Below are 12133 nucleotides of genomic sequence, written 5' to 3' on the forward strand. Positions count from 1 at the left end.
TTGTATCTTTATCTTACTCTACATGTTTTACTGTAACATTGTAACATAACTGTCTCTTGTCCTCAGACTAAAGAGTTTATTGATGGAAGCTTACAAAATGGAGGTAAATATTTTTTTCTGTCACTAAAGATTTACTTCTTTTATTTATTTATTTATTTATTTATTTATTTATTTAATTTTTGCCTACAAAAACATGTGCGACAGAGGTGTCTGCAGAGGCCAGAAGAGGTCACTGGAGTACAGACAGTTGTAAGCTGCCATGTGGTTGTGGAGACTCAAACCTGGTCTTCTGCAAGAGACACAATGCTCTTAACTACAGAACCATTTCTCCAAGCTATAGTGTTTTGTTTTATTTTTAGGAGATTATTTTGTTGCAGTGATCTTTCAGTTTATAGTTTTTCTAAATGTAGGATAGTGAAGTTCTATTTTTTGTATGGTAGACAATTTTCAGTGTTTCCCAGCTGCTTACTTTATCTGTTATACTTTTTAAATTTTTTCCAATGAACTACTTTCAATTTCTCTCAATCTGTTGTATTCCCCACATAATTAAAATAAAGACTTGAAAATTAATAGCTAAGTGGCATGTACATGATTTAAAATATCTAAGGAAGACTCACTGCAACCTGATAATGTGGTTTTAGTATATTTTATGTCTGAACTGTGGTATTTTCAGATAAGTAACTGTTTTTTAAACCTTTTCAGGAAAAGTTCTTGTCCATGGGAATGCAGGCATCTCCAGAAGGTATGAAGGTAGACAATCTTTGTCTCTTGTGTTTAGTTATGAGTTATATTTTCTAATTGTTTCTCTATCTTCAGTGCTGCCTTCGTTATTGCATACATCATGGAAACATTTGGGATGAAGTACAGGTAAGTAAGCACACTCAAATCTAGTAGCACTTCACAGTCACTTAAATGGACTTAATAGAAATAGTTGGGATTTTTTTATTTTGTTTTTCAAGACAGGGTTTCTCTGTGTAGCTTTGGAGCCTATCCTGGCACTTGCTCTGGAGACCAGGCTGGCCTCAAACTCACAGAGATCCTCCTGCCACTGCCTCCCGAGTGCTGGGATTAAAGGCATGTGCCACCAACACCCGGCTTAGTTGGAAATTTAAGCCTTAAAATTCTTTTTTTAAAAAATGTAATCATGGGCTGGAGAGATGGCTCAGAGGTTAAGAGCACTGCCTGCTCTTCCAGAGGTCCTGAGTTCAATTCCCAGCAACCACATGGTGGCTCACAACCATCAGTTATGAGATCTGGTGCCCTCTTCTGGTATGCAGATATACATGGAAGCAGAATGTTGTATACATAATAAATAAATAAAATCTTTATAAAAAAACGTAATCATAATTGACTAGGTAAAACTGGAAAACTACTTGCCAGTAGGGAATTAGTTAAAAGTCTGGATACAAATTTTGGTGTTTACTTCATTTCAGTTGATGTATATACTAGGTAGGTGTGGTAGAATGTGCCTATAATCAAAATACTCAGAAGACTAAAGTAGAAGGATTACTGTAAATTTAAGCCAAAGCCTGGGCTGCCCATTCAAGGCTACAAATTGAGACTGTGTCTAAGAAAAGAAACTTAAGCCACACCGTTTTGTTAAGAACTGAATGAAAAATTAATTAGAAATTGTCTGTAGCACCTGTTTATAAATCAGCATGGTTTTTCATACCATCTTTTACATTCAAAGTACATAGACTTTTCATAGAGAGTAAGATTTAGGACCTTCATAACAAAACCCAAACTTACTTAGTCTTATGAAAGCTAGAAATCCTGTCCATATTTAATAACTGTATTATTTATTTACCTCTTTGGGCTAGAGAAATGACTGAGGATGGGCTGGAGAGATGTCTCAGTGGTTAAAAACACTAGCTGGTCTTTCAGAGGTCCTTAGTTCAATTCCCAGCAACCACATGATGGTTCACAACCTTCTGTAATAAGATCTGGTGCCCTCTTCTAGCCTGCAGAGGTACATGCAGACAGAACACTATATATATAATAAATAAATAAACCTTAAAAAAAAAAAAGAAAGAAATGGCTGAGGACCTGGGTTCAGTACCTAGCACTATATGGTGGCTTACAACTGTCTGTTAATAGTTTCTGGGGATTCAACACTTTTAATGGGGAAAAAATTAGATTATTCCATAAAATAGTTTCCTTACATTCATTTTTCTTTCTGTGTTTTCAGAGATGCGTTTGCTTATGTCCAAGAAAGGAGATTTTGTATTAATCCTAATGCTGGTTTTGTCCACCAGCTTCAGGTAATGAACTCATATATCCACTGTCTTTAAAGATTAAAATGACTTGTTTATGCATCTTAGGTGTAGAATTTACTTTGTAAATACTTGATCTTACTATAATCTGACTAAACTGATGATTATTCCAGTTTGCTTTTTTTTTTAAGATTTTATTTATTATGTATACAACATTCTGCTTCCATGTATATCTGCACACCAGAAGAGGGCACCAGATCTCATAACGGGTGGTTGTGAGCCGCCATTTGGTTGCTGGGAACTGAACTCAGGACCTCTGGAAGAGCAGCCAGTGCTCTTAATCTCTGAGCCATCTCTCCAGCCCTCCAATTTGCTTCTTTATTTAATTTTTTTTGTTGTTGTTTTTGGTTTGAGTTTTTTGGAGATAGGTTCTTTCTAATATGTATTCCTGGCTATCCTCAAACTCACAGATCTTCCTGCCTCTGCCTTCTGAGCTGGGATTAAAAGCATGTACCACTTCACCCAGCCCTTAAAAATATTTTTTTTTAGATTTATTTATTATATATACTGTGCTCTGCCTGCATGCCAGAAGAGGACATCAGATCTCATTACATATGATTGTGAGCCACCATGTGGTTGCTGGGAATTGAACTCAGGATATCTGGAAGAACAGCTAGTGCTCTTAACCTCTGAGCCTTCTCTCCAGCTCCTAAAAGTATTTTTCTCTTAAACTGGCCCTGGTGGCTCATGTCTGTAATCCTAGTACTCAAGAGACTAAAGGCAGGAAGATTGTCATGAATTCTAGGCAAGCCTGGGCTGCAATTGCAGTTACCAAGAAAATGGGCTAAACATACGTTATTAAATATAAGGTAAGAGGATCCCCACAAAACAAACAAGCAAACCCTAATACAGAAGAAAAAGCTGATATACTTAGCATGTAGTTACTACCTTTAATTTTGAAATTTTCTGGACAATTTGGTTCTTTGCTTATAAGCACCCTAACCTACTAAGCCATCTCCTCAGTCCTCTGGGTAGCCCTGGCTGTTCTGGAACCAATCTGTAGACCAGAGATCCACCTGCCTCTGCATCCCAAGAGCTGGGATTAAAGGCTTGCGCCACCACCTCCTGGTGTATCTCCGGTCTTGCTGAGCCTGACACATATAAGCTTCTTTGCTCCTTTTTTTTTTTTTTTTTTTTTTTTTTTGACTTGTATGAAAACATTCATTTTACAGCATATTTTTGTACTTGAAAAAGAATATAATATGAGAAACAAAATCAAAATTTAGCAGTATGTAAGAATCAGATGTAAAGTAAGTCCTTTTATTTAATAATATATCTTGAAGAAATCAAGTGTGGTGTCCTATGCAATAATCCCATTTAGGAAACAGAGACAGGAGGATCACTGCAGGTTCAAGGTCAGCCTGGTCTACATAGTAAGTTCAGGCTGTCCAGAGCTGCATAGCAAGACTCTCTGGAAAAATTATATATATAATACTATATATGCATATAGTATAAAATAATTATATAGAGAAATTAAACATTTAAATAAATTTGTTAGTGAGACATATTGAACATATTTTTGAAATGCACAGCCATTGGTCACAGAATGTTTACATCTATCTTATTACATAATGCCCTTGGAGTCACCATACCATTTCGGTGCAGTGTGTTACTCTTGGTGGGATTTTGTTTGTTTTGTATATTTTTCTATGTTGCAAGTATGTGCCTGGTGCCTTAGAATGCCTTGGGACTGGGTTACAGGTGGCTGTGAGCCACAGCATTGGTGCTAAGAACTGAACCCCGGGTCCTCTGAAAGAACGGGCAGTGCTCCTAATTGCTGAGCTATCTCTCAGCCCCCACAAGTCGTTACTTTGGGGTTTGTGGTGATGCTGGTAGGAACCTTCCTGCCATAGCTGACACTCAGGTGGAGGAGTGGTTTCTTATGAGGTCATTGTGGCTACTATCTTTAGTGCAGACTGTGGAGAAAATTGAGGGCAGCTGCCAGAAGCAAGTAGACCCGTTTAAAAGATAGAGAAGTCAAAAGAGAACACTGGGAGCTGGTGAGATGGTTTAGTGAGTAAAGGCACTTGCCACCTGACAGTACAAATGTAAGGATATAATTCTAATCCCTGGAATCCCTGTAAAGGTAAAAGAGAACCAGCTCTGCACTTCTGCACTCTTTCCTCCATGTGTGTGCTGTAGCAGGCATGCCCCCATGTGCACATGCATACAAACAAGAAAAATAAATGAAAAAAAGACTGGTTTAAACAAAAGTGGTAGCAGAGTGAAAAGAGACTAGGTACAGGGTTTATTTGAAAGCATTGCTAGCTGACAGAACTTGATACTTGATGGATATAAGTTCTGAGGGGGTGGGGATAAAGATGAATCTGCCTTTTGATTGAACAATTCCAAGATAGTCATCATTGTTACAGAGGAAGGAGAAAGGAAGATCAAGGCCAGTCTTGACTAAATGACACAGTGGAAGCCAGCTTGGTTTCTTTGAGATTGTGCCTCCAAAACAAACAAACAAAAACTATTTCAAAAGCAGAAAGTACAGCATTCAGGCGTGCGGGGATGAATAAATAAAGCTAGCAAAAAAGATGGCTACCAAGCAGATCCAGGTGTTCTGGTTCCAGAGATGTTAGGCAAAGACTGCAAAAGGAAGGAGTGATCCCCTATTTCAAAAAATTGGAAGTCCCTATGGGATGGGGAAGATAGTCATGATTGCAGTTTGTTCAGAAAAAAACTGGGAAAAGAGAATTTTGGTTTTGATTCTTAGAACCACTTAATAAGATTACATTAAAGTTTTAGGTCGCTCTGTCCTTTATACTATTTTAACATAGAATTAGACCATTATAGCTAATGCCCCAGTGACAGAAGATGCATACTGTCTGGCAGTGATTGGCAATACTTAATTTCTAATTATCAGTAACTGACAAGTTACCAGATAGGAACTGAATCTTCAGTCCTTTTGCAAGAATATGGTACCAGCCCTTGGCTGTAAACTAAGAATACAAATGTCTACATTAGTCATTGTTTTAGATATTTAAGAAAATAAATGTGAGCCAGGCAGTGGTGGCGCACGCCTTTAATCCGAGCACTTGGGAGGCAGAGGCAGGCAGATCTCTGTGAGTTCGAGACCAGCCTGGTCTACAAGAGCTAGAGCTAGTTCCAGGATAGGCTCCAAAGCCACAGAGAAACGCTGTCTCGAAAAACCAGAAAAAAAAAAAAAAAAAAAAAAATATAATATATATATATATATATATATATATATATATATAAATGTGTATCTGAACTAATTAAAAAACTTTTTTTTTTAATTTTAGGAATATGAAGCCATCTACTTAGCAAAATTAACAATACAGATGATGTCACCACTCCAGATAGAAAGATCCTTAACTGTTCATTCTGGTACCACAGGTAAGGGTGTTTTCTTTTGGAAAATTGAAAAGAAAGGAAATAGTGGGGGAAGTAGAAAAGAAGAATCTGTTACACATTACACGTACTACTAAGCAATCTAAGTTGTTTAAAAATTTGGAATAAACTAGTTTAAACAGGGCTCCAGAGATGACTTAGCAGTTAACGGCACTGAATGATCTTCCAGAGGTCCTGAGTTCAATTCCCACCAACTACTTGGTAGCTCACAAGTACCTGTAATGAGATCTGGAGCCCTCTTCTCACCTGCAGGCATACTAGCAGACAACACTGTATACATGATAAATAAATCTTTACAAAAACTAAAAACCAAAAACTAGTTGAACGGTTTCAAAAGGATTAGCTGTCTAGTGAATAAACAGTAAATGTACCTCTGATATACATAAACTATAATGCATAGCCAATTATTATAGCCACTTAAATATTGGTTTAATTTTTCAGTCTGTTGTAAAGATTAAAATAAATAGGCCAAGCGGTGGTGGTGCACACCTTTAATCTCAGCACTCAGGCGGCAAAGGCAGGTGGATCTCTCTGTGCATTTGAGGACAGTCTGGTCTACAGAATTAGTTCCAGTGCTACACAAAGAAACCCTGTGTTCAAAACCTAAATAAATAAATACAGTCTGGATAACTTGGATGATACTAAAAGTTTGATTGCTAGGTGTAGTGGCATATGCCTATAATCCCGCACTAGGTGATGAAGGTAGGAAGATATTTTGCCTCAGAACAAAATGAAAAAAAAAAAAAAAAAAAGATTATACATAAAACTGTGTTTCAAGTTCAACAGTGTAACTAACTTGAGATACCTCAATCTTTCACTTCTACTATTTTGAGTTTTTGTTGTTTTTAAGCTTTATTTTTATTTTATGTGTATGAGTGTTTTGCCTGTATGTATGTACCTACATGCACCATGTGCATGCCTGGTTTCTGAAGAGATCAGAAGGTGGCAGCAGATATCCCTGGAACTGAAGTTATATATAGGTTGGTGTAATCCACCAAATAAATACTAGGAACCAGACCTAGGTCTTCTGCAAGAGCAGCCAGTATTCTTAATTGCTAAGCCATCCCTCCTACTCAGTGATTGTTTTGAAATTGGGTCTCACTGTGTCGAACTGGCTGTCACAGGACTGCTATGTAGACCAGGCTGACCTGAAACTTACCTGGTGAAATGGCTCAGTGGCTTAAAGTGCTTGCTACTGAACCTGACAACCTGTCTGATATCCTGGACCCGCATGGTATAGGAGAGAAACTGCCTCTGCTTCCAAGTGCTTGAATTAAAGGTGTGTGCCACCATACCCAACTACTCTACTGTGAACGCGAGAATCACTCAAATCTACTTATTTCCTAGTTAACAGTCTAAGCAAACTCACAAATTTTCATCTTCCAAGTTCTTGCTATTCATTTTTAACAGTTCTTAGATTAGAACAGGTTATGTGCCTACTGTTGAGCTGGCATTTAAAGCCCAAGTCCAGAACACAACATTCAGGCCACATGGTCCGTTCTTGTGCTCAGCTTCCCCTGTTATCCTTGACTCTTTAATCTTGACCCTCTCTCTAATCATTTTTTAAACACTATAATGTTTGCCAGAATCTTTAAAGCACACTTCCTTCTAAATAGTACTTTAAACAAAGGCTAGTTAGAGCAACACAGCCCCTTAACCATATTAATACTGATATATTCTGTACATTGTGGTCATTTTTTTTTTTTTTTTTTGGTTTTTGGTTTTTCGAGACAGGGTTTCTCTGTGTAGCTTTGGAGGCTGTCCTGGAACTAGCTCTTGTTCCAGGAACAAACTCAGAGAGAGCCGCCTGCCTCTGCCTCCTGAGTGTTGGGATTAAAGATGTTTGCCACCACTACCCGGCTTTAATTTATTTAACTTTATGTGCATTGGTGTGAAGATATCAGATCCACTGGAACTGGAGTTAGACAGTTGTAAGCTGCCATGTGAGTGCTGGGAATTGAACCTGTGTCCTCTGGAAGAGCAGCTAGTGCTCTTAACCATTGAGCCATCTCTCTAGCTCCCATCTTCTCTATTCTTAAACATAACTTAGATGCCCTCTCAAATAAGTCAGGGTTAGTGCACTCTTCTGCAACCACCAGTTATGAAGTCCTGGGGAAGTGCTTCACTGAACCTAAAACTCTTATCACCTATATTTGGCCTTGAGGAGTTTCTTTACACTGTTTCTTTCTACTGTTACTGTTGGTACTAACATCTTTATTACTCTTCTATTGAAGCAATAACTTGGTTAGAATTTGAAATTTGAATTATATTGTGACTTAGCACAATTCTAACTCTACAGCTAAGCTGTTGCTAGTCACAGAGCACAGACGACTGCCATTTTAACTGTTCTTCAGGTTCCCCTCCATAAGACCCCTTTCTGAATGTAGCTACAGGCACATAAAGATAATCCTGATTCTTTGTGGGATGTTTTTGTAGAGTTAACTCTGATGTAAGGAATAAATCAGATCTCTTAATCTGTTATATATTTTCTTTGTTCCTAACCCATAGATCTGGGTGATAAAGCTACAGCTTTAGCAGAAAAATATTTTCAGCTGTTCATCATAACAGGATCTGTGTGAACAGAAAAACTGTATCTAAAAATCATACAAACATACTCACCTACTAGATGTGGTGTTCTATGACATGTTTATGTTGCCTAAAAAGCATAAAGTTGGTGGTAACCAGATTTAGTGTACCACTGACTCTTGAAGTTTTACTTTTCATGCTATTTTAAAACTAATGTTTATTTCCGGGCATTGGTGGCGCACACATTTAATCCCAGCACTCAGGAGGCAGAGGCCAGTGGATCTCTGTGAGTTCGAGGCCAGCCTGGTCTCCAGAGCGAGTGCCAGGATAAGCTCCAAAGCTACACAGAGAAACCCTGTCTCGAAAAACCAAACCAAACCAAAATAAAACCTAATGTTTATTATGTTCACTACCTAAGACATTAAGTTACCCAAGTAACTTTATTTCATGATGCAACATAAAGAATTTACTGTAAGCCAGGCGTTGGTGGCACACCCCTTAATCCTAGCACTTGGAAGGCAAAGGCAGGCAAATCTCTGAGTTCGAGGCCAGCCTGGTCTACAGAGTGGGTGCCAGGATAGGCTCCAAAGCTACACAAAGAAACCCTGTCTTGGGGGAAAAAAGAATTTACTCTAAAGTGTTTGCTGTGAATTCAATCATGAAATTTTCATAACACTTGTATAATATCAATTAGTGGAAGAATAGATTTTTGCTGCCTGTAGTATTTTAACATCAATTTATGTAAGCTTTCACTTTTATATCAATGACCTTTAGGTAGTTTGAAGAGAACACATGAAGAAGAGGATGATTTTGGAAACATGCAAGTGGCAACTGCACAGAATGGCTGACCTCTGAGAACTGTTACATGGATATGAATTTCTATTTGAAAAGGAGAAAATCGTAGTAATAATGTAAAGTGGGAAAAACACAAATAGTTTCTTTTCAATTATATGTTGCTTCCAGACATGTTTCTCTGCAACTTGTTGAGCAACACTTTAAGATGGTGGACTTCTACAGTAGATGGCGCTGATGGGTAATGGATTTACTTAAAAAAAAAAAAAAAAACACTTTATGGTTTTATCATAAACCAAGAATTTTGGACTTTGCAAAGAGGTATTATTGCAATAATGCACTTTTCATACTTGAAGTTTATTTGTATGATATGAAGTTATTACTTTAAGCAAAATGCAAGTTAGGGGGATTTGTTTATAAATTTTGGATAATTTATAACAAATTTCCTAATGTTTCCTAAAAACTCATTTTGTGTCATATATATTGCACTTAAAGTAATTTTACAGTTCAGTTTTCTGATGGAGTCTCTTACCAGAAACATTAACAAAATGTAGAACTCTTTCACATTTTTAATACAATTCAGTAACTTAACCATTTTATTTTTTTAACTTCTTAGTCCCTTAGTTTTAAATCATGACTTTAGCCAACTATAATACTTTACTAATTTAATCCAATTAGCACTTCCTTTCCAATTGCCTTCCTCATTCTAAACAAAAAAAAGAGTTGTAATGATCAAAAAGGTCTCACTTTCTAGAACCAGATGCTCAAAAATAAGGATAGTGTTATATTTCCACCTGTCTTTTCTTTTTGCTGTTTGTTTAAGCCAAATGTTGACTTGGTCTTTTCAGAGTTGCCTGGCCCTTTTTATCTTAGTCCAGAATGGTTCAAAGTAGACTCTTTTAAGAAACCAAACCAATGTAGCACTGTTTCTTCAGTATGAAACCCCCAACAGAAAAGTGCCTTGTATCAACCAACAATTAAATCCTCATGACCTCTAAATTAGTACATAGAGCAGTGAAAAGCTATTAACATTTTCTGTAATTTTTTTTTTGTTTTTAAACCATAAATTAAACTGAATCTGTGAAGCTTGAAGAATGTAAATTTTTTGGAATAATATGAGACATTTTCTTCATTTCATGTTGTCTTGCTTCTGTGAGGTTGTTCAGCTGACAGCTTTGCTTTGAAGATTCATTGGATAAAGTAATTTTTGGGTGGCTTCAGGGTATTGTAAATTACAGTTTTAACTTCTTAAATTAGTTCAAATTTATTCCATAATTTGCATTAGCAAAGTCACTTTATGGCTCTTTGGTTTTCCATGTTTTTATCTATATGTACAAAAGTTGTTCTTAAAAAAAAAAAACAAAAAAACAAAAACAAAAAAACTTTGCTATTTTAAGTGTGATGTGCAGAAGAGAGGAGTGTTTTTAACTTTTTGTATTTGATGACTTTAGGGTAGCACAAACACAGCTCCTTTATAGTTCACATTTCTCAATCCTCTCTCAAGGTGCTTTACTGTTGGGAATGGTATCTGTACATTTCCAGGGTACCATGAGGGACTGTGTGAGGTAGCATGTTATACTCAGTTACTTGCTTTGCCCTCCACCTTATGGCATAACAGTAGAGAGAAGGCTCTTTGTCCTGCACAGTGGGAGCCCAAATAGAAACCAGAATTACTGTTAATTCTTCTTTGGACTTCTCATCCCATCTCCTACCTTTCCACCCTAAAACTAGCATTGTGATCCACTATTCTATCATGTCACTGGTGTGGTGGGCTAGTAAAGATTACAAATCCTGTATACATTATCACTGGACAGGTCAACAAAGATCTCTCTTGGAGTCAACTCATAGTCTACGATTAAGTTTCTTTAAAAATACATACTCTTTAGGAGTCTAGCCAAAAATATAAAGTAGGTTGATAGTCATTTATAGCTGGTAATTTTCCATTTTTCTAACCAGTCTTTTTATGTTCTCACGTAAAGTGCCTACCCAGCATGATATACTGGAGACAGTCTCGGACACTAGGGACTGCCATCATGTTGAGCACAGTTGATGTGAACAGATAAGGTTTAAGGTTTGTTCTTTCATAAGAAGCCTGCAAGTTGTTTTTTGTTTTTTTTTCCACTGTATTTACTAAGTAGCTGTCTTAGGTTTCATTCCCAGTGGTGTTTTTTATCAGTCAACTATGATAAACTTAACCAATCATGTCTTATTCTCTAAGGAAATGGAATGATGTATGAATATCCACCCAGCTTCAACATTAAATATGTAATCTGGGTTCAGAATTAAAAGTAAGTTTTTATCAAAACATAGGGAACTTCATTACTTCACATTTTGAAAGTTTTGAGACAGATACTGAAAATCTTGGGGGGTCGTCTCTTAGTTTAACTGGTTCATGTTAATTTCTTGTCTATTAGGTGTTGACTTGTACCAACTGTGATAGGAATGTTCAAGTGTGATGACTTTGCTACCAACTTTTCAACCACTTGTAGAGCAGAATATTCATTTGCAGGGTGTGGGGTTGTGCTTAATCTGAGTCTAGAAGTTATGTCAGAAAATGCTAAGCATGTCCTTTGTAAGAAAACATAAAGTTCCTAAATGTTTAATTACTATGGTAATTCAGATTAATTACAAGTATTTAAGTGCAATCTTGAATTATGAAGTTGAGATGTATATATTAGGATCTCAACTTGATGTAAAGTAAATGAGCAGTTACCTGACGGAATTTTTTTTTAAATAACTGGTTTAATCTATAATCCTAAAGCATAGCTTCACTTCAGTATTTACGTTATCTTTGTCCATTCAACAACACTCCAATAAGGAAATGATAGGAAATAGCAGAGACTTTCTCAAGGATTTTATTTATTTTTTTAATTAGGAAAATAAGTTTCTAGAGTCTTGAGTGCTGGATATTTTTTGTCTTTCCCATTCATGGCAGCTAACAAAAAAAAAAAAAATCACTCAAAATATTCAGGTTTACATGTTAGGCTCTCTCACAGGGAGCTGCCATACCTCACAGCTCAAAGTGTTTTCTCAATCAGTAACATACTGACATGTAATTGCAATTTACTATGCAGCAAAAAAATGATTCAAGAAAAATAACATACAGTGTCTGTTTACCTGTGTATAGACAATTGCTTACGTTACTCTGCTTTTAACATTTGTATTCA

The 12133-nt window shown here is 36.6% G+C and overlaps 1 protein-coding gene across 1 annotated transcript in view; it reads left to right on the top strand.

The window, feature by feature from the left end:
* Styx (serine/threonine/tyrosine interacting protein) overlaps positions 1–11920 on the top strand; it is a 28631-nt gene extending 16711 nt beyond the window's left edge. The window contains exons 6-11 of the mRNA XM_027389289.2: positions 67–103; positions 703–742; positions 817–867; positions 2189–2261; positions 5540–5633; positions 8949–11920. Coding sequence (XP_027245090.1) covers positions 67–103; positions 703–742; positions 817–867; positions 2189–2261; positions 5540–5633; positions 8949–9022 — 369 coding nt within the window. The 3' untranslated portion in view covers positions 9023–11920. The remainder of the gene's footprint in view (positions 1–66; positions 104–702; positions 743–816; positions 868–2188; positions 2262–5539; positions 5634–8948) is intronic.
* The last annotated feature ends 213 nt before the right edge of the window (positions 11921–12133 follow it).

The sequence above is a fragment of the Cricetulus griseus genome, assembly GCF_003668045.3.
Source record: "Cricetulus griseus strain 17A/GY chromosome 1 unlocalized genomic scaffold, alternate assembly CriGri-PICRH-1.0 chr1_1, whole genome shotgun sequence".
Classification (NCBI taxonomy): domain Eukaryota; kingdom Metazoa; phylum Chordata; class Mammalia; order Rodentia; family Cricetidae; genus Cricetulus; species Cricetulus griseus.